This window comes from Prunus mume, linkage group LG6 (genome assembly GCF_029339155.1).
Source record: "Prunus mume cultivar Tortuosa linkage group LG6, ASM2933915v1, whole genome shotgun sequence".
NCBI classification, from domain to species: Eukaryota; Viridiplantae; Streptophyta; class Magnoliopsida; order Rosales; family Rosaceae; genus Prunus; species Prunus mume.
In genome coordinates, this window is record NC_142703.1 from 15,012,603 (window position 1) to 15,036,270 (window position 23,668).

General features: G+C 37.7%; 1 protein-coding gene, 1 long non-coding RNA gene and 3 pseudogenes across 3 annotated transcripts; 2 read left to right on the forward strand and 3 right to left on the reverse strand.

Annotated features, from left to right (window-relative positions):
• Positions 1-2,696: 2,696 nt before the first annotated feature.
• Positions 2,697-11,913, reverse strand: LOC148916221 (uncharacterized; annotated as a pseudogene).
• Positions 4,194-5,629, reverse strand: LOC148916222 (uncharacterized). Its single transcript, XR_016128215.1, has 2 exons — positions 4,884-5,629; positions 4,194-4,477 (listed from the first exon to the last, which is right to left on the reverse strand). It is a non-coding gene; the product is annotated as an uncharacterized LOC148916222 (long non-coding RNA).
• Positions 6,883-8,766, forward strand: LOC103335138 (cyclase-like protein 2). Its single transcript, XM_008238140.2, has 7 exons — positions 6,883-7,291; positions 7,377-7,421; positions 7,521-7,593; positions 7,854-7,951; positions 8,076-8,146; positions 8,331-8,466; positions 8,594-8,766. The coding sequence occupies exons 1-6, from the start codon at positions 6,931-6,933 to the stop codon at positions 8,454-8,456; spliced, it is 774 nt and encodes a 257-aa protein (XP_008236362.1). The 5' UTR covers positions 6,883-6,930; the 3' UTR covers positions 8,457-8,466; positions 8,594-8,766.
• Positions 9,059-10,940, forward strand: LOC103335217 (uncharacterized; annotated as a pseudogene). The gene is made up of 2 exons (XR_016127782.1): positions 9,059-9,705; positions 9,872-10,940. The product of XR_016127782.1 is annotated as an uncharacterized LOC103335217 (transcript).
• Positions 11,914-13,001: 1,088 nt separating the features above from the next.
• Positions 13,002-18,448, reverse strand: LOC103335216 (uncharacterized; annotated as a pseudogene).
• Positions 18,449-23,668: the final 5,220 nt, after the last annotated feature.

Consider the following 23,668-nt stretch of genomic DNA (forward strand, 5'->3'; position numbering starts at 1 on the left):
AATAGACGATCGAGAGAGAGCCGCCGAAAACCTAAAGAACCAAAAGTTGCAATCCATCTGTAGCTCGCATATTGGCTGAGTAAAAGTTGGAATCGTCAAGTTTGGAAGCTTGGAGAGCAGATTAGTTCGAAGGATGGCAAGTGATATGTCCGAAACATCATTAATGGAATCTAACCAAAGCCCCAAATCGGTGAAGTATGGTCATTGTGGGAGTTTGATCAAATTGAGGACTTCATGGACGGACATGAATCCAGGAAGACGCTTTGAGGCTTGTGACAACAACTAGGTAAACAATTTTAGACTATTGGGTTTATGCACAAAATTGGTATTATGTTCAGATTTTGTTGTGATGAAGAATTTGATAATAACGAAGCAGAAAAACAGAGTTGGAGGGCATTATTTTAGGTGGTTGGACAAGGAGACATGTACAAGAGGGAAGAATGTGGTGCCTGGTCTGCTTAGAAGAATAAGAATGATGGAAACTGAAATGAGGGAGACATAAGAGAGAAAAAATGTTGTGGTCAACACACTTCAATCCTTAGAAGCTCGAAACTTGGAAATGGAGGGCATAATTGAAGAAAATAAGAAGGAGTTGGATTATGCAGTCAGAGACAACAGAAGGCTTAGACTTTTGCTGGAAGACAGTATGATGGGGCATCGACAAAGAGAATGTAGGATGAGTATGGGTGCTTGTGTTTTATTTATGGCCATTGTGATGATGATGATCATGGTGTCGAACATGTCTGGAAAATGTATGGGAGTAAGGGCAGTGAAACCCATTTTGGAGCTAATGTAATTCCCGAAATTAGTTATGCAATCTTGTAATGTTATTAGTTATGCAAAAGGCTTATAGATTTTGCAATGTTGTAATTCCAGATTCATTGACCTCAATATGCATATAAGACTTGTTCAAATTAAGGCATACAAATGCACATGAAATAGTAGAGCAACCTTTCACATAAGCAGAAGAGTGAAATTTACATTCATTACAAATTCAAATGTTCACAGATAGAGCCTTTTTTGGAAAAGTGCAATCATATGACATGTTTAATACATCCCCAGATCCACCACATGTTCCAAAATGATAACTTGTTACTCAAACAGAGTACAAAACACATTGAATCATCAAAAGAGCCATGTTTACAACATAGTTTAAGTCTAAAAAGGTATCCCCAAAATAGTTACAAAACAACATTCATCTTGGTGGCTGTGAAGATGATGCACCATTGGTTGTTCCAAAGATAGAGCCTTTGCTCACTGGTTGAAATGATGATCTTCTAAAGCCTCTCATTCTCCCTCTCCCTCTACCACCCCTAGTTGATGCAACCTAGAAGCAAACATTGAGGTTATTGAAATGACATAAGAAAATGTGAGTATGAAACCATGAGGAACTATGACTTACAAGTTAGGCCATTTGATTTGGTCCAATTGGTGCACTCCATTGGATATTTGGACGTAATGCATGAGGTTGAGGTTGAGGTTGAGATGATGATCTTCCTAAGCCTCTCATTCTCCTTCTACTTGTACCATCCTTGGTTGCTGCCACCTACAAGCAAATGTTCACATATGTGATTGATGTTATACAAATGACATAAGAACATGTGAATATCAAACCATCTTCAAACTACACTTACATGTTGGGCCACTAGATTTGGTCTAATTACTGCCTTTGCTGGGATATTTGCAGAAAAAGGCTTCATTTTGGCCTTGGGCTTGAGCTTGGGATTGGGCTTGGGCTTGGGGAACATGATTTTGGGCTTGGGGAGCTGGAGCTTGGGCTTGGGGAGCATGAGTTTGGGCTTGGGGAGCTGGAGCCTGGGCTTGGGGAGCTGGAGCTTGGCCTTCTTCAGCTTGGATCTGGAATCATTACAAAATTAGATTAGGTTAGGTTATAGGTGATAACATAAAGGCAAGGAATTTGAATACAGCTTTTACCTGTTGGACCCTTTCACATCCTCTTTTATTGTGTCATTCTTGACCACATCTTGTGCACCGAATCTTGATAAAGATTCGCCTGAGCCTTGCAGGTTGTGGTTTCCAGTTGGGTGGTTTTGGATTTGGAGGTACTGGAGTTGGTATTTCCACCTTACATGGTTTTTTTGTCCTCACCTTCCTCGGCCTTCCAGGTTAGATTTTGAAGTTGGGAGGCTTAATAGCTGGTAAACCACTCCGTGGTCATTGGTCAATGAAAGGAACAGGTCCAATGATAAGACCATATGTTTTTAAGTAAGCATCTTTCTTGTACAATTTATCCACATAATCCTCTATGTCTTCATTTTTATGGAAAATAGCAGAAATTGCATGTGGGCAAGGAATCCCACATAAGTCCCATCTTCTACAAGAGCAAGTCTTTGCTCTTAGATGGACATCAAATTCTTCCCCATACAGCTGACTTACTTGATATTTCTTCTCCCCAGCCAACCTTGGTATGCATTGACTTGATGCTAACTTATTTTTCTCTATTATGTTGAAGATTCTAGGACCAACAGTATACCTCCAATGTTGACAAGAAGCCCTTCTATTAGCCATCCTAATCATAATATACATCCTTATTCTCTCAAGGCATGTTAGGATTGGCTTATCCCTTGCATCAATAATGGCTGCATTGAAGCTTTCACATAAGTTATTTAACAACAAATCACACTTATAGTGTGTTGCAAAATGATATCTTGACCAATTTTTTGCAAGCCTCTCAATTAGCCACCCCAAGCATCTGCATCCTCCCTTTTCAGATTATCCATCTCCGCTTCCCACCAAGGCAATGTGGTTGCTCTTGCAGCAGCCTATAGCAAATGTTTTAGAGCAAGTCCTGTGTGCTGGCCTCTGAAGTTGTTATACAAATGTCTCACGCACATTCTGTGTTCAGTATTTGGTAAAATTGTTTGCATAGCAGGAATTAGCCCCTTCTGTTTATCACTTATAAACACCCATGCCAAACCATTTTGGATCCCAAGTCTGCAATTAAGAGTTCTAGAAAACATATCCAACTTGCCTTGCTTTCTATTTCAACTACATCATAGGCCAATGGGAACATACTATTGTTCCCATCAACACCAACTGCAGTTAAGATCTGCCCTGAGAAGGGTCCTTTTAAGTGGCACCCATCAACACCTACGACAGGCCTACACCCTTTTAAGAAACTCTTTTTAAAACTAGCTAAACAAATATAAATCCGTTCAAACAATGCATCATCACCTGCTAGTTCAGTTTTAATTACCACAGTATTTCCAGGGTTGGTCTTCTTAATTTGCTCTGCATAATCCCTTAATCTCTCGAATTGTTCATTGTACGAATCTTTAATGACCTTCTTAGCCAATTTTTTTGCCCTATACACTTGGTTCTGTGTAACATTCATTGCATAGTGTTCCCTCACCTCATCTTGAAGTTTCCCCACAGTCCAATTAGGATTTCTTCTCATCTTATCACAAAATCTTTCTGAAATCCATGTTGAATTAGCATATCTCAACCTGTCTACTCTGCCACATGTATGATCAGCATGTATAGCCTTTACTACAAAAGTGGATTCCTCTTTATCAATCATAGATGCATAAAGAACAAATGCACAGTTTCCAGATCCACTACACACGACCTTCACCCTCCTCTTGTCATTTTTTTGAAATTTTAGCAGCTTGCCGTTTACAATGGCATACTCCTTTATTGCTTCTTTCAAGTGCTCCCGATTTGCAAATTGCATCCCCAAATGAAACTCTGGATTTTTAAGGACAATAGCTCTCCTATATTGCTTGAACTTTGGTAGGCGAATCCTCTGCTTTTTTGTGCAATGTCGACTGGTATTCTCATCATCTGAGGTGTTCCCATCAGAATATAAGGTATCAGAATCTGCCCCATTATCAAAAATCTCTCCTAGCCCTTGTGTTTGTGTTTCAGTCTCAACATTCACTTCTTCATCACAAGGCATATTGATGTCTACATTACAACCTTTGTTTGCCTCCTCATCTTCACTATCCACATACTCTGACTCTTCTTCTTCTTCATCAACTACAGCTTCACAATCTCCAAGCGAAACAACATGCGCATTAGTATCTAAAGACTCATTATTCTCCTTCATGTGGTCTTCATTAAATCTCCCATAGTTGTATTCTTCACTCTGCAAACTAGGCCATTCCACAGATGTTTGAGTCCATGTCTTTTCACTTGTTTTGTTGTCAGTATAGTATAACACTAACACTCTGTTACTTGTTATGCAGCCAACCATCTCACATATAACACTGTCATTGTTAATGAGCTTTACAATAGTTTCACCATTACTGTCATACATCTTACAATATATTTGCAAACATATCTCCTTCTTAGTTAGGTCCACTTCATATCCTAACTCTATACCTATTTTCCTTAAATCCAAGAGTGATAGATAATCATCCACACAGTTGTCCAAATAGCACAATGTCCCCCTTATAAACCCCATCTTGTACAACACCCCCATGGTGAATTTCCAAAGTGCAGAACTCACCCTTATCTGCAAATGAAGCAGTAGTCTCAGTTGAACACCAATTTTTAAAATCTTTGCTCACCTAAATAAAGACAAATCACACTAAACCCTACTAGTAGACCACAAATCTACCAGTAGGACCACCAAATGTGCTAGTGTGTGCAACTGTGCAATCAATTCACATATATCAAACTAGTAGGACCACAAACCCTTAAATTTAACAAGGATAGTAGGACCAAGTATGCACTCAATGTTTGACCAAAACACAAGGTATGCGTTCAATGTTGACATAAAGACAAAAGAAAACAGGAGAGACAATAACAAAACCCTCAATTGATGCACAGTTCGAGCAGACACAGACAGAATTCCAAAACAACAAAAAGCAATTAACATATCAAAAAGCATTCCTAGTACTTCTATTAGCATCGCATACCGTATATGGGGGGGTCTCCAGAAGTCTTGAATGCAAACTCCATCAAAGTTGTCGACAACACCTATTGACCCCACAATGAGATAACCAAGACGTATCGACACCAGATGACCTTAATACACAATGACCCAGACAAAATCAACTCAAACTCTTCAGCTTTTTTGCTTTTGTATGAAAGCTTCAGCAGAAAAGATTCGTCTGAAAGCTTCGTCTTTTTCTTCTTCAGCTTTTTCGTTCGTACAAGAGTTCTTTTTTTTTTTTTTGGTCTGAAGTACAAGAGTTCCATTATACTCATATCAGAGATCCTAAAAGGGTAAAAACCTTTTTTGTCCCTCAAAACCAACCTGAAAAGACCCATATACCCCTAAATATAACGAAAAAACTAATAGAAGTAATGGTGAGACTAGTAATTCAAACGAAACTTAAGTTGCGGGACCATGGGTACCATTTTGGAAATTAAGGTACTCAAATGAAAATTCGATCAAAGTTGGGAACCAATAGAACCATTAACCCTAAAAGAACTTACCAAACAAATTTAAAAGGAGACATGGATTGATGGGAGGCGTGTCGTAAGCCGTTAGAAAAAAGTTTGCAAGACTGACACTCAACCAAGGATGGAGATGAGATTTCCTATGGTCAGTGGGCTAAGCTAAGCTTAAACATTCTTATGAAACAGATTTTGGTAAGCGATGGGCCTTAAACATGACTATTTACTTTCATTTGACTACAGCAGCAACTAACTGTGTGTTTCTTTGTTTATCATTATTTTTTTTTTCTGTTTTTAATTAAAAAAAATTGAAATCTCTTTTAACAAAACGAAGAGAAATATACCACTCTATATATAATGAAGAGGGTCATTAATATATCAGTCAAAAGATTATGAACACATTCATTCACTCCTAGTCAGTAAAATACAGAAGTATGAACAAAATACGTTCATGTTTTATTCGGTAAAATTTTGGCAAGGTACAACTGAAAAATTCGACCACTATATAATATTTGAATATATATTATTTATATTCAATAATATGTTAAAAATATTGGTATAATACTTGAATTTTGTCTACATTATTAAATTTTTTGTAAAAAATGTGTATTAAATGTGAAAAATTTTTTGTGTATATTGCATGTATAATACATGTATTGTACATTTGCTTTTAAAAAAAGTATATTTTACTGAGTTTTTAAGATGTGTACGAAAAACAAAAGTATTATTAAAAAATATGTACGTACGTGTATATTACAAGTATAGTCAAACAATATGGGTAGAATATTTTTCAGGTTGTATTTCATTATCCAAAAGAAGGTATTTATAGTACAAGGATGTAACCTTAGTAGGGTCAAACTAGGAAACAAGATAAAAACCTAATTACACAATATCTGTACAAAAAAGAGAGAAATATAATCCTACTAAACTGAAAAAAAATATAATCCTAATAAACTAGAAAATAAATATCATAATTAAACTAGGATCTCGCTAACAAGTATTAAATAGCAAAATGCTAACATCCATTATATGAATACTTCAGACGCCAACTTATTATACAAATGTTTAGATATCAATTGACTATTAGTACTATCGTTCACAACAAATAGTTATGAACTCACACTGAGACTGCGAACCTTATTCATTCACAACGAACAAGAAAATTGGCACAGAAGTTTGTAACTGAAAAATTTGGTGTAGCAAACTGTGTCTCTGGGACTATTGTTGGACCAAATGCAGAATTGCTATATACATCATGTGCTATCTAATTCATGATTGGTCATGGATACTTCTCGAAATTGATTACAGAAGATTAAATAATTGAACTAAAGGCTGCCCAAGTCTAGAAAAACGCGTTAGTGCACTCATAAAGATAAAAACAATACTTTACCCAAAAAAAAACAAAACAAAATCTGGCACCCATTAACTTTAATGTGACTGCAATTTTGAATCACTAATTACCATTAACTTTATTGATTTATTACTCATAAAAAACCACCACCTCTTTCTTACTTAAACATTTTAACACACCCTCTCCGCTCTCATTCTACCGTACCCAAAACCATGAACCACCAACCCCTTCTGCTCACACTCTCTTGCTTTTTCCTCGCTTCCTCCTCCGTCTACAGTTCTGGGGGCGGCGGCAACACCCCGAAACCCGTACGGAGAGAAGTGTACGGCAATGGGAGAATCTTTGACATCACCCACAGGTACACACCGGACCTTCCTTTCTATGGTTCCAAGAATGGGATCGGCCACTTCCTGTGGCTCCAGCTCAGCATGAAGAATGCTTCTCTCACCAACAACTCTGAGTTCGACTTGCCTGTCCACACTGGAACCCATGTTGATGCGCCTGGCCATGTTTTTGATGACTACTTTGATGCAGGGTTTGATGTTGATCAGCTTGACCTGGATGTCCTCAATGGTAATTATGCATGATACTTAGAACAACAAAGTAATTTGTTCTATCTGTTGATGATTTATGCTCAGTATAATTGTTTTTTCAACAGGTCCTGCTCTTGTTGTTGATGTTCCCAGAGATAGCAACATAACTGGTATGCATGTCTGACTTGGTGATGTTCAAATTCTAATCTGAATTTTCAAGTACTTTTTTTTAAAATGTTTTTCAAAAGCGTAATGTCTACCTTTTACAGCTGAAGTTATGAAGTCCCTAAATATTCCCAAGGGTACACGCCGGGTCCTTTTCAAGACATTGAATACTGACAGGTAACGCAAAATTAAAAAAAGATTGTCTACTTATATTTTCTTTGTAATTTTCTTGAAATATATATGATTCTTTGATAGTTGCTTTTGTGCTGAATTGTGCTTATGTCCAAAATGACGTCGGTTTGGATTTAAGGATTAAGCGTTTTGGATTTCAGATTAAGCAATTAAGATTTTATATCAGTATGCTGAATCTGATTAACGAAATCAACACTGCAAACAAGACATATCATAAAACTGATAATCGTTACTCCGTTGTATAGGCGGCTTATGCATCGAAAGGAATTCGACTCGAGCTTTGTGGGATTCACGGAGGATGGAGCAAAATGGGTAGTAGACAACACAGACATCAAACTTGTTGGTAACACACCAATTTGTTGTATTTTTTTTGGGGTAATTCGGTTGAGGTATAAAATAATCAAGTTTCTGACCATTTTGAAAGCAAATGGTTGTGCTTGCACTGATTTTCTTTACTATGAATGTAGGAACTGATTACTTTTCCATTGCCACTTATGATGAAGCAATTCCAGCTCATGTTGCCTTTCTCAGAGGCAGGGTAAGATTCTCTATTTGATAGAATAAAGCTTCTTCTATTTGTGTTTATAAAAAAAAATCAGAGGCAAGATATATATTTTGTTTTTCAAATCAAGTTTGTCTATGATTTCCTGACTTTCTTTACAATGTGATTGGAATTTGATTAAGCTCTTTTTAAATCAAAATGCTGGTAATATATGGCTCAGGAAATCATTCCTGTGGAAGGCCTAAAGCTTGACGACATCCAACCCGGAAACTATTCTGTGCATTGCTTGCCTCTAAGGTTGCTTGGTGCTGAAGGAGCACCAACAAGATGCATCCTCATCAAATGAGATGATCCTTGTAAGTACAAAGCCATAACTTAATTTGGGTCAAACACATCATTATGGGTACATTTTTCCTTTGAATCAATTTAAATACTGTTTGTATAAATATTTGCTCATAGAAACTAGTTTAAACTTACTTGCAGGAGCAGAGAGAGAGTCTCCAGAGGTGTTGAAAGGAATAAAGAAGCAGTACAAAAGTTAGGGATATTGCTCCTAATCTTGTGGTTGGTATGTAGAGGTGCCCCTTGTATATGGCATCTAGCTAGACCTTATTGTACTGCTCATGATTCAGAGTCCAACAAAACTTCTTTTTCAACTTAGATTAAAAGAAAAAAGCAGAAAAGATGGCATAATAATTGATTATATGGAGATATCATGGAAGCCAGCCACTTCCCTAACTACCCACAAGATGAGACTATATATTTATCTGACTAGCAAGAAACAACTTTACTAGCTACATAGATGGAAGTATAATTGGAAATAAAACCAATTCTGTGTTTTAATTACTACCTAAATATGGACCATCTTCTCAGAATAGGGGCATTTAAACAGTGGGTTTCTCACTCAAACACACCAAATTGAATTCCCTTGAATATACTGGGAACTAATTCAAGGGTTTTGCTCCAAATGGCTCATTTCAAAATGCAAGTTGTTGTTCCAATTCTCCTGCTGATGCTCCAAGCAATGCAAGGTGTTCGATAAAAAAATACAAGCATTGTTACAATCTTGTGCATGTGTGCCCGAAGTTTTGCCCTGATAAATGCACAGTGGAGTGTGTCTCTTGTACCCATCTGTTCTGGGGGATCAAGCCCTCCTCCACCTGTTTCTCCCACCCCTTCACTTACACCACCAACATATTATTCTCCTCCTCCTCCTCAAGCTAAACCAACTCCACCACCATCTCCGCCAACCCCCACACCCCCAACTCCATCTCCAACACCACCAACTACAACTCCAACACTTCCTACTCCCTCGCCTTCACCTTCCCCACCACTGCCGGCACCACATTACCAATCACCTCCTCCTACTCCTTCACCTCCTACGCCGTCTCCACCTACTTCTTCTCCTCCTCCATCAACTCCTACACCATCTCCACCTACTTCCTCTTCTCCTCCTCCAACTCCTTCAACCTCACCAAAGAAGGCCAAGTGCAAGAACAAGTACTACCCCCAATGTTACAACATAGAACATGTATGCCCCAATTCTTGCCCTGGTGGATGTGAGGTTGACTGTGTCACTTGCAAGCCAGTCTCCAGTAAGTCTCCTCTCACATTTATCTTTATGATTAGTCATGATCACATATTATGATAAGCTAATGTGGTCTCAAAACTTTCAAATAAGCTAATGAGAAAGTAACTAGGATAAATTTTCATATATTAGTTCTGAAAATACTTTTCTTTCTCTTTTGGTAAATGGCGCAGAGTGTGATCAGCCAGGAGCAGTGTGCCAAGACCCCCGTTTCATAGGCGGCGATGGCATCACCTTTTACTTCCACGGCAAGAAAGACCGCGATTTCTGCCTCTTATCCGACCCCAACCTCCACATCAACGCTCACTTCATTGGCAGGCGCAACCACAACATGAAGAGGGACTTCACTTGGGTCCAGTCCATTGTCATCCTCTTTGGCAAACACCAGCTCTTCATCGGTGCCCAAAAGACCGCCACGTGGGACGACTCCGCTGACCGCCTTGCCCTCTCCTTTGATGGCGAGCTCATCACCCTTCCTGAATCCGAAGGCGCCAGGTGGCAATCCAGGAATGTCCCAACTGTATCCCTTACAAGGGTGGGTGGCACCAACAATGTCATGGTTGAAGTTGAAGGGAGCTTCAGGATCACAGCCAAGGTTGTGCCCATAACTGAAGAAGACTCAAGGATTCACAACTATGGCATTACTAAAGATGACACATTTGCTCATCTTGATCTTGGGTTTAAATTCTTCTCTTTGAGCAACCAAGTGAGTGGTGTGTTGGGTCAAACTTACAGACCCGACTATGTGAGCCGGGTCAACATTGAAGCCAACATGCCGGTGATGGGAGGGGATAGAGAGTTTGAAACTTCCAGCCTTTTCGCCACGGATTGCGCCATTGCAAGGTTTAATGGTGGCAGTATTGGCTCTGGAAGTGAAGCGAATTCTTTGGAGGGTTTGGAGTTGCCAGGCTTGAGCTGTGCAAGTGGAATGGATGGTCAAGGTGGTGTGTGCAAGAGATAGACAATCATTTTGTCTTGTCTCAAGGGGAAATAGAGTTCATGGAAACAAATAACAAGCACTCAGAGCATGCACAATGATGCTCTCTATTTCTTAGCTAAAATTTAGTTAAAAATATAAGAAAGTTATTTTAGGAGCTCTCTAAAAAATTTCAACTCCAACCATACTCCATAATTTGGAGAGTCTTAAATACTATAACTATTTTTTGATTGGTCCATCTCTATTAAAAAATAAAATAAAAAATAGTTAGCATTAAATAAAGGTTTGAAATACTCATTAAATAAATCAGCATTAAATTATAGGGAGCCACTAGGAGTCCTTTCTCTCTCCTCAGATTTAGGAGCTCCGGAGGTGGATAGGGAGCATGGTTGTAGTTGCATTTTTACAATTCCTCCCTAAAATTTGTCTAATGATGTGGTTTAGAGAGCCCATTGTGGATGCTCTCATGCCCGACTCCAATTTAATGTGCCAATTTGAATTTATTTCTGAATAATTAATAATTAAACTGTATTCTTCCCACTATTTTGGCAATTGTATAAACCTGTTGCATCAATAATCTAGTGAAGGTCTGAGGGTTTTTATGTTTTGGTTCAAATGATATAAAACCAATAATTGTTATGTCTTCTAATTTGGATTTTAATCTTGATATGGATGGCTGTGATTCAACCTCATGAAGTTAATTACATCGATGATTTATTATCCCATGAATAATTGAATCCATGTTAGAGTTTAAGTGTATATAGGGCTTTCCAACATCAACATATTCTCTTTCTTTTTTTCTTTTCCAACTTGTAGTAGTTTATTTTCTCCTTTTTATGTAATCATAGGTGCCAAGGGCTGATTGCTCATATTGGACTTTGGAAACATTTATTCTAAAAATTGTATGCATTCGCAAGGGCCTTGTAACTCAATTGATTAAGAGCATTTATCCCTACATCCGAAGTCCTTGGTTTGACTCCCCCTCCTCTCCCTCAATATCAATTATACAAAAAAGGAAAAAATTGTATGCATTTATTTCTTATAAGGGTTAATACATTGCCTGCCGAATGTGATGAATAATTTCCCCTCCCACTAAGAATTAATCACCCACAACTCCTTTAAACTGAAATTTTTTATGCTACATGCATGTTGTATACGCAACACAACAACTAAACCACTGCTGCAAGTAATCTCTTGGTTCCAATTGTAATTTCTGACATCCGTGGTAACTTGTTTTTGAAGCAACTGTGTCAATCGTATATTTTGCTTGTTTTGCATATAAAATTTTTGCTTGTTGACTTCACTGAATCTGTGCTGATATGGAAAGGAAAATGTGTGTTTCTTTCTTTTGGGTAAACTGCTGTGGTGTTTTTGGCAGTTGACCACATTTTCTTGGATAACTCTCTTATTAAAAAGATATTTGAATCCAATATGCAATGTTGAATGAATACCAGCCCCATTGAATCCATGGCTATAAACCTGCAGCAAATTCACATTTACATCATGATCAAAGATGAACTTCATATCAGAAAGAAATAATGCCCTCCTATTGCATTGACCTTTGACCTCTGACCTCAGTCAAAGAGGTTCTCTCCTCTCTAGGAGTAATGCATGAACCTGCTGCTAATATGAAAGGTTTCCACTCAGCTCTTCAGTCCAAACAATCTGGTATAATAATAATACCAGTTCATTTTAAGTTCATTTTAGGCAACCCTTAGACGGAAAATAAATATATAGTGTCATGCTTGGTGGGACCCTTGGAATTAGACTTTTAAGGGGTCTGTAATTAATCAAACTTTTAGTTATTGCTCTGCAGTCTGCAATTCTGCATCAAATAAATTCCAACCAATTTTCTCTCTTTATTCATAATTCTATGAAAATCTTTGGTGACTCCTTGTCTTATTAATATAAAATAAAAAACTTTTTTTTTCTTTTTCGAAAACCAGATACATAGTTAAGGTAGGTTGGATTGGTTTGTCTACGCAAATTCAGTTAAGTATTTTGATTTGTTGGGCTTAGGCTAATAGCTCCCAAAAGGGCCCAAACCCAACTCGTTTGTTTACGCACAACAAAAATAGGGTGGGAGGCCTAGCTGCCATAATTAGCCGTTGTTTGCCTCTTGACTTGGCGAAAGCAGCGGTGGAGCTCCCAAGGGATCGTGGTTGCAGCCACAACACAACAGACAAACCCTCTTATCATACTGATACCATAACAACAACCAAGACTAGTGTACTGTATATTATACACACCCCACCATAAAATCAGTCCCATATAAAACGGGATGCCTTCCTCTACATTGTTTATAGTAAAGACTGAAATTGAATCAATTCAAAGTGCATGAAATACATGTCATAGGACAGGACCCATTAATTGAAGCGTTGCTGAACAAGAGGACAATTTAACAGCACACCTCTTCATGCAGCAGCGTCCTTCAAGAACTTTGTCTTGATTTTTTTGAGTGTGGCTACAGCTTCTTTCATACTTATCCTTTCTTCTGGTGATTCTGCACAACAAGTAAGAGCTAATCTCATAATGGCTGATATGCAATCCCTCTTCCTCACATGATCATCATCTTTCTGCTCTGTCCCAATCCCAAGCAAATTGGCATCCACAACTTCATCCATCCTCGCATCTGGTAATACTAGTGAGTTTGCAATCCATTGCTTTATATTCATTTCCCCATCAAACATCTCATCTGTTGGCTTCCTTCTTGTGAATGTTTCCATCACTAGAATTCCGAAACTGTACACATCCCCTCTTGTTGAAACCATTCCTTCCAATCCATACTCTGCATTATGAATTATACTTATATATTCATGTCTATGATGAAATGAAAATTATACATAATTAAGGACAACATGTATAAGAATTGAAAGATATTAAACTAGCAAGTATATCACCTGGAGCCATATACCCAACTGTGGCTAGGGTCATGGTTTGGGTTATAGAATCTCCTCCACCCAAGAGTTTTGCAATTCCAAAATCAGCAACATGCGCAACCATATCATCATATAGTAGTATATTGCTCGGCTTCAAATCGCAGTGGACAATAGGTACTGAATAACCATAATGAAGGTATTCCACTGCCGCTGCAACATCTGCCATTATATTCATCCTCTCTAGGATACTCAAAGAAGAGTTTTGAGAATACAACCATTTTTCGAGGCTCCCATTAGGCATGTAGTTCAGTACCAAGGCTTTGAAATCAACTTCACTGCAACAGCTGATGATTTTGATAAGATTTCGATGACGAATATTGCTTAGCATTTCACATTCCCTATCAAAACTCTTGAAAGCCCCTTCTAGCTGTAAACTGAAAACTTTTACTGCAACATCTATTCCATCTGAAAGTGTCCCTTTATATACTGAACCAAAACCCCCACTTCCAAGTAGGTTGTTTTCATTAAATCCATTTGTGCCCCTTAGAAGTTCTAGATGTGAAACTCTTCTCCAAAGAAGTTGAGACAACGAGGTAGCCTCTCCTGCAACTTCCACATTCCTTTTCCTGCGTAGTACAAAGATAGATACAAAGGCCACAAAGAGAATTACTGATATAATCCCTAGGATGATATATTTAGCTTTCCTCCAATTTGGTTCAAGTGTACCATTTTTGCATGGTGGAACCTGAAGTCGGGCTGCACCACAGAGTGCTTTGTTTGAGACAAATGATTGAGCGGAGAAGTTTTGGAACGGTCCACCAGTTGGAATTTCTCCTTGGAGCCTGTTGAAAGACAAATCCATATACTTGAGAAGTGACAGAGCTTCTAAAGACTTGGGAATCACTCCAAACAAATTGTTTCTGGACAAATCCAAGAGTTGCAGGCTTAGCAACCCGTCAAATGAACTTGGAATAGGGCCTTCCAAATTATTATTTGCCAATGATAGATTAACCATATCCTGAAGAACCCCAATAGTGCTTGGTAGGATACCAGATAAATTGTTATTTGATAAATCTACCTCTGTCACAACTTTCAAGTTTCCAATATCTTGTGAGAGATGTCCAATTAGATAATTGGATGATAAGTCTACAGACAAGATATAGGCAAGTCTCCAAAAGGTAGATGGTATTTGGAACTCAACGAATTGGACGCCAATGATAGATCTCTTAGAGATGAGGTTAGATTTCCCAAGCAAGAAGGTATAGAACCATAGAGCTGATTACTACTCAAATGTAAGTAAGCTAGGTTATCTAATTGACATAATTGATATGGGATGTACCCTCGCAACTTGTTATCAGGCAAGAACAAAGCTTGGAGATTCCTTAGTCTTCTCAGTGAAGTTGGAATTGATCCACTCAATTGATTGCCTCTCATGGATAACAGTACCAAGCTGCTCAAGTTGCCAATACCAATGGGAATGTCACCCCTCATGTTGCAATTGAATAAAGTAATATATTGAAGCGACGATGTAGAGCAATTTCGAAAGGAATCATCAAGTTTGGCATTTAACGGATTAGCTGCCAAGGATAATATTGTCAAACTTCTAAGATTAACCAAACAAGTGAGAGTGTTTGCTTCTGGAGTCGAAGTATCAATCGTCAAATTATTATTGTGTAACTTAAGCGACTGAAGGTTTGTTAAGGCACATAGCGTGCTAGGAATAAACCCTGTAAATGAGTTTTGTGCCAATTCAAGCCGCATGAGCATAGAAGCATTGGATAGGTTAGGGATTACTCCGCTGAGGCTACCTGCTTCTGCAAGATAGAGGACTCGTAGGTTTGGAAGCCCAAGACCTAAGTTTGCTGGGAGGCTACCCGATAGCTGATTCAAACTAAGCGACAGTTCTTCGATGGTGGAGATATTGAATATTGACCATGGAATAGTGCCTACCAGTGCCACAATGTCACAATCCAATCTACAACAATTTCACTATATATGGATTTATGTAATCTAATCTAACCCTATCTAATCGTTCATGACTTTTAGTAGAAAATGTCTAAAAAAATGTAAACAGAATTTTTAATTAATACAACAATTTTTAAACAGAAATCTCTAAAAATAAAAGAAAAGTCCTAAAAAGATTTGTCTTTTGAAACAAAACACGTTTGAGGTTGCATGTCCTTATATGTTGGTTAACCTCAGATTTGAACATATTGACTTAGATAGAACGTTTATTAGGCAAGTCAATATGTTATATTCATGATTGTAAACCTTGCTATTCAATTCTAATGAATTTTACAGCAATTTTGACAAAAAAAATTGTTATATTCATGATGAACTATCTCCTTCATTTACTAAAATATGAAATAGTTAAATAAAGATAAATTATGCAACCAAAATAAAAAAGATGAATCATAATTGGATCAACATAATGAAATATCAATACCTGTCAAAGTGTTTTTGCTAAGGGATAGAATCTTCATCATTGTTAAGTTCCCAATACTTTTTGGTATGCTTCCACTGAAATTGTTTCCCTCCAAATTAAGCAGAAGAAGCTCTTTGCATTGCCAGAATTTGGATGGAAGTGGACCATCAAACTGGTTGCGACCAAAATTCAAGATTTGAAGACTCGGAAGATGTTGGCATATATTGTCTGGAAGACCACCACTCAAGTTGTTTCCATATAGAGCCAACGTAGTCAAAGAAGACATGTTGAAAATAACCACAGGAACAGTGCCTTTTAGGGCATTAAACTGCACGTACAACTTCTCCAGCTGATGTAAAAAGCCAATCTCTTTTGGAATTTCTGAAAAATCATTAAGATATATGCACATTTATATGTTAAATTCATGTTTTATGCACATATAATGCATTGCAACAAAAGCGGAGTCATATATAACTGTATCACATCAAAGGCAATGCAACAAATATACATACCATTGAAATTGTTGGAGTCAAGGTATATCCCCTTCAACATTGTTAAGTTCCCTATTTCTTTGGGTATCGCACCTGTTAAGTATGCCAAACAAAGACTAAGAATATATGTAAATAAATGAAATTAGAAAAAATACCACACTACATAATTTATAAAAAAGCTGTTAGAGTGGCTATTTTAGAGAGAAAAAAAACTCTCAACTAGTCACTTGGTCACTTTCTAATTAGTTTATTAATATGTTACAATTTTTTCACTTGAAGGTATAATAAGAAATTTTTCTATAGTATTAGATTTGAAGGGTGTTTTTTATATTTATAAAATATCATGTTATAATGGGCCTCCATGTGAAAAAGGTCATAAATATTCCCTAATATTTACAATCTATCCATGTCTTTATCCCCCAACGCACAACCAGTTTTTTTATTTGTAGCCTACAACATGTACTCACTAGTTTCATAAATGTAAGTTTTGTAAAAACTTTTTGAGTATATATAAAAAAAAAAAACCAACAGCATAGACTCAACTGTTCTTAAAATTAAAAACCAAATACATAATCCATTCAAGTGAGAATTTTTTTTAGTATTGGATGACTTGTAAGTGATTAAAACTAATTTTCTAAAGAAAAAAACATATTAGGCTTAAAGATTAATAACAAGATGTTGAAACATAATGACAATAGTGTAGATACCTTGTTGACATATATAACTGTATCACATCAAGGCAATGCAACAAATATACATACCATTGAAATTGTTGGAGTAAAGGTATATCCCCTTCAACATTGTTAAGTTCCCTATTTCTCTGGGTATCGCACCTGTTAAGTATGACAAACAAAGACTCAGAATACGTATAAATAAATGAAATTAGAAAAAACCCCACTCTACATAATTTATAGAAAAGTTGTCAGAGTGGCTATTTTGGAGGAAAAACAAAACTCTCAACTAGTCACTTGGTCACTCTCTAATTGATTTATTAATATGTTACAATTTTTTCACTTGAAGGTACAATATGGAATTTTTCTATAGAATTAAATTTGAAGGGTGTTTTTTATATTTATAACATATCATGTTATAATAGGCCTCCATGTGAAAAAGGTCATAAATATTCCCTAATATTTACAATCTATCATCCATGTCGTTATCACCCCAATGCCCAACATGTACTCACTAATTTCATAAATGTAAGTTTTGTAAAAACTTTCTGAGTATATATAAAAAAACAACATTATAGACTTAACTGTTCTTAAAATTAAAAACCAAATACATAATCCTTCCAAGTGAGAGTTTTTTTTTATAGTATTGGATGACTTGTAAGTGATTAAAAGTTAGACTAATTTTCTAAAGAAAAAAAAACATATTAGGCTTATAGATTAATAACAAGAAGTTGAAACATAATGACAATAGTGTAGATACCTTGTTGGCACATACGTACTTGATAGTTTGTTAGCGCTTAGATCTATGTTTTGCAGTGTAGACAAGTTGAAGATAGTCGAAGGTATGGTACCTGAAAACTGATTGCCATACAAATTGAAGGTTTGAAGTTTGGGGAAGGACCCAAACCACGATGGAATGGATCCCATAAAATTGTTGAATCCAAAGCTAATCAACTTCAGGCGACGCAAATAAGACAATTCATGGGGCAAAGTACCATGGAAGCTGTTATTTTTGAAGCTTAGTGCAACAAGGAATGAGAGGTTGCCTAAGTGTGGTGGAATGGTGCCTGTGAAACTCATATACGAGAGATTCAATGATGCAACTCTGAGGTGGCGAGCACCACAAGTAATGCCAACCCAGTTGCAGACGGAGGTGGTGGTTGACCAGTTGACCAAGATGTTGTGAGGATCACTAGTGATATGAGATTTCAGAGCAAGAAGAGCAGACTGGTCTGCGGTGATGTTGGTTTGTGTTGCACCTACTGTACATATAGAACTTTGGTGTACCAGCAACAACGTTATTGACAAGAGGAAACGATTTCTCTCCATAAGCACAGAAAACAGACAAGTTCCTTCCAACTACAAAGTGTTTTTCGTTTTCTTTTTTCCCCCCGAGATTGAAAACCTGAAATGATTGAATAATTTGTTGCAGTGCCAATATATGAAGGCAGAACAAGTTGACAAAGACTGGGATTGCACCCTTGGGGGATGAAATTGGCGAGTAGCCAAATGCAACGACTTAGACTTGTAAGAAAGGAAGAATGGACAAATGGATTTAACGAAAGGAACAAACTTGGAAGTGGTCTATTCATTTGTCTGTTTTCGCTGGTCTATTCATTGCAACGACTTTTACTTAAGACTCAGGGCCGGCCATGGACCTCCAATTAAAGGGGCACCAAAATTTTATATATGTTTTTGTCATTTGCTTCCGAAGTGGTCACGTAAACGCATGATTATTTTACTTCTTTGTTTTTGTCATTTGCTCTACCCAAAGCATTTTGCCCACCACAGGTCCATGCCTCTGCCGTCCAAAATTTTTCTTTTAATTATTTTTATTTATGTTTCTCATTTATCTTTGCTCTTCCCTCCTCCCAGTTTTTGTCACTGATTTTCTTCATCCTCTTCTTCCTTTCCTGTCCCCTCTCCGATTCTTTCCTTCTCTTCCCTCTTTATTTTTTCTTCTCTTGTTCTCTCTTATTTCTCTCTGTCTCTCTTTCCCCTTCCACTTTCTTTCTTATTTCTCTCTTGTTCTTTCTTGGTTTTGTTAAAAATAAATAAAAAGTCTTCAACCCTTCTTGATTTGGGAAACCAAAGGGTCTGTAGAGATTTTGACCCCCAAAAAAAAAAAAAAAAAAGGTCTGCAGAGGTAGAGAAAGACAAATATGTGACAATCAGGTAGAGAAAAAGTCATGGATTTTTTTTTTCTCACCATCCCCATCTGCGAGAGAGAGAGAGAGAGAGACAGGGATTCTTCGGCGTGGAGGGGGTGGGAAATGGGTGGCTTTGGCAGCGGGCAGTGTTTGCTGCCACAAGTAGGTGGTGCAAGAATTAAATGAACAAAAAATAGCAGGTGCAGTGCAGCAGCAAGAAAGTGGAAAACCCAAAGGAGTTTTGACCTTTAGTTTCTGTCAGGGTAAATTTGGAAATACATAATGTTTTTTTTTTATAATTAAAAATGTTGTTTTGAGTGAAAAAGAATGACATATGTAGAGAAGGTTGTTAGCATTAACATCATGAGCAATTTTTTTTTTCTTATTTACTAAGGTCATCTCCAACGCATGAGACCAAACCCAAAATATCCCAAATTATAATTCAAAATCTCTCCCAATCCAAGAAAATAAAAGGGCCAAAATTTGGAAAAATCCGAACTTGGGGTCAAATAGCAATCCAGTTATTGCTTGGATCCAAAACATTTTCAGTGGAGCCCACTTGCTATTGGCACAACCCATGTACAAGCAATTAGATTGGGGCCCGCGCTGCAGTGGTTGTCTGTTGCCTGACGCAGCAGCTTGCCAAGTGTCGCATTTGGGTTATGTTGTCGTTGGAATCTGTTGATACCCAAAAAATTCAAGGTTGGGCTTAAATAAATTTATGGCCCAGTGTGACACCTTTTTAATAAAAGACTCGGTTTGGAGCATGCGAAATTCGTCATGCACACTTGCACGAGCCACAACCACGTGCCATGCCAAATAAATATGCAATTCGTCACGCTATAGCCTATAAAATGCACTGGCTCTACGAGCCCAAGCTAATTATCCAGTCAAGCATCATATCCTTTTCTAAAGAAGATAAAATTAAAGCACGCCAATCGACATGCCATGCCAAGCAGGAAATCATTATTTCACACCCAACCACGTTACAAGCTTAAGTGGGCCCAAGCCATACAAATGTCCGGGGCTTGCTGAGTGAGTTGTGGCATGGATGGTAACGAACTTTCATGAGGCCTATTGATAAGCCAAGAAACAAAAGTTTTAGGCCGCTTGGGAGCCCCGAAACTCAAGCCTGTTTCTTGAGCCCAAATATGTGGGTAAGAATAAAAGAGAGGAAAATGGAGCCCAATACCCTAGGAAATTAGCCCATCACCCTAAATAAAATAGCCCATCATTTAAGCTCATTCCCTTGGTAGGGTAACCAATCATTTTAGCAAAAGCCCAAGCAGCCAAGAAAGTATCCATAGTCTCCAGCACTTAGCTGGAAACGTGAACCACGATGAAAGCCAAAGTGTTATGTCAGTGAGCTGCTGGGAGGCTCCAGCACATGGGCTAAGAACGAACACCAAGGTGGAACATTCAAAGAACCAGGGGATATTAGAGTGCGTAGGAGCCAAGGCACCCTTCAAACAAGTGTACATACCCATTTCTTTCCTCTCATCAGATCTAGCCATGGAAGAGGAGAGAAAAGAAGGAAGAAAGATGGCTGAAAATGGGAGTCCCCTACTGGAACAGCTACGGGAAAGGCCTAGAGCTCCCCAAACCCTGTTTTTGTGCGATTGGGAAGAGAGAATTTCACCAAATAGGATGAGTTAAAGGAATAGAAGAGAAAGGGAGGGAGAGATTTAGCAAATTGGAGAGGAACCATCTATTCTTGGGAAGAAGGAGCTTTCAGCGCTTATAAAAAGAGGCATTTCTTACCCATCATCTCAACACACACTCAAAGAGCAAGCTACATCTCTCCTCCCTAAAACCTCTGCAATTTCGAGCCATATTCCTCTATCTCTTCCCCTTTTCTCTTCTGTTAAAATATTCCACAGCTTGACAGATTTTTCGTCAAGCTGTCGGAAACTACTCAACACACCCATTATACTCCCATCTCTCTCCCTCTTCAACAAACTCTCTTAGAATCCATCCCCCCTTGTCTTAAAACCCTTGTTTCTCATACGAATTCACAGCCCTCTCTCTGTTTATGCTAAACTCATGATGGTTTTGCTCTCATGCCACAAACTTCTCATGCCAAGCTGAGAATCTACTTGTAAGCAACTGTTAGTTTTGCTGGTGAAGTTAACCGAGGTGCTTCCTAAGACTCAGCTACCCTTTCGAATCATTCTCGAGGCCTAATTCTTGAACTCAGTCCCAAAGGTAATTTTCTCTCATTTGGTTCTTTATGGCAGCTCAGGCCCACAGTAGCTGTCGGAATGAAAAAATCCCTACAGAATCCAACGACAACAATTATAATTTCATTTTTTTTATATTCTAATAGTAACTTAAATCAACAATCTAGATTAAATCTAAGCTATTTTAAAGGGTAAAAAAAAAAAAATCAAACGGCTGAAATTTAAATCTAACGGTCAAAATAATATTTTAAATTAATCAAATTCATATCCAACTCCGAACTCTATAAATATTCACTCATTTCTCAATTAATCTACCAAAAATATTTTTTCTATTTCTCAATTTATTTTTCCTTTTTCAATTTCATCAATCTCCTTTCATTCTCATACTTTTCATATTATTTCAAGCTCATCATCTTCTTCATTCTCATACTTTTCATATCATTCAAGGTTTCAATGGATAACTATGGCAAGGCCATCTTTTCCTTTATACTTAATGATGATATAAATGATGAGGAACATCGTCAGAGAGTGATACAAGTCATTGTCCACCATACTTCACTGAAGAATGAAGCCACCAAACATGGTGGGTCGGTAGTCGGTCGTGAGTACAAGTGCCATAAGAGGGAAGATTGCCATCGAAATCTCATGTTTGACTATTCCGAATTCGCATCTTGAATGATGTTGTCAACCATGAGCCATATTTTGCCAGAAAAAAAAAAGAAGGGCTCGGCCGACAAGGGCTATCCCCCGAGCAAAAGTTAATTGATGTCTTTCATATGCTCGTATGAAGATTCTCAGCTGACGTAATCGAAGAGTACTATGAATTGGGTGAAAGCACAGCTCTTGAATCACTCCGTAAGTTTTGTTGCACTGTTGAAGCCGTGTATGGACAATGGTACCTCGGGTCTCCAAATCCAGTTGACCTTTCTAGGCTATTGCACAAGGCAAGCCGTTGAGGCTTCTCAGGCAAGTTAGGAAGTCTTGATTGCATGCACTGGGAATGGAAGAATTGCCCATCTGCTTGGGCAAGCTAGTTTACCACCATTAAAAAAAAAAAGAAACACCCAATGTGCTGCTAGATTTCATGGCCTCGTATGACACATGGATATGGCATGCCTTTTTTTGGAGTCCCTAGATCCAACAATGATATCAACATTTTAGCTCATTGTCCCTAGTTCAATGATGTGGTACATGGATTGATTCCTCATGTTGATTATATTGTCAATGGAAATCAATAACATTTGGGCTATTATTTGGCAAATGGGATCTACTCCCGTTGGGCTACTTTGGTGAAGACCATCTCTTCTCTTGATAACCCAAAGAAGAAGCTTTTTGCACAAATGCAAGAAGCGTACATGAAGGATGTTGAAATATCATTTGGAATACTATAGGCTCAATGGGCTATTGTACGAGGCCCTGCATGTATGTGGTGCAAGGATAACCTCCACTCAATCATGATAATGTGTATAATTTTGCACAATATAATTGTGGAGGATGAGTACGAATATGTTGAAAAGGAATCTGATGATGAGGATACGTGTCCACAATGATCCAAGAGGGCCAGAGCAAGACAATATGAGCTGAAGCAAAACATTACATATGAGTACCACCTAGATAGGCAGACTCTCTCTGATTACATGATTTGTCATAATAGAGTTCGCTCTCCACATGTGCATCAGAGTCTCCGACATGATTTGATCGATTACCTTTGGATGAGCTTTGGAGATGGTGAATGAGGTCGACAATTGTTTCAATCCTCTTTTTGTGTTTCAATTATCTTCTGTGTTTTTTTATGTTGTGTGTTTCTTTTATGTTGTGTACTTTCTTTTGGAATAAAAATATATTTGTGGAATTTCAATTTTTTTTTTTGGGTCAAATTGTTCAAAAAATTTAATTATGAAGTTATTTAAAAAGATTAAATGAAGAAAAGTTATCCATGAAAAAATATACTTAAACCATTCTTAAACAATTTAATAAAGTTGCAGACTTAAAATTTGAGTCTAGAGGGTTGGGAGCAAAAACGGTCCGAGCAAAACCCAAATAGAGGGAAAATTTGGGTTTAGCCCCAAATGGGCTAAAGGCCTAAGGGCCTCATTTAATGTTTGGCCCTACGGCTACCAAAATGTCATTGCCCTCCTTGCTTAGACTTCTAGTCTTGTAGGAAAGCAAGAATTAATTGTAGCCCGCATGCAATGAAACCGCAATTATTTGCGGTTGCTGCGGTATTTGATTTTCAA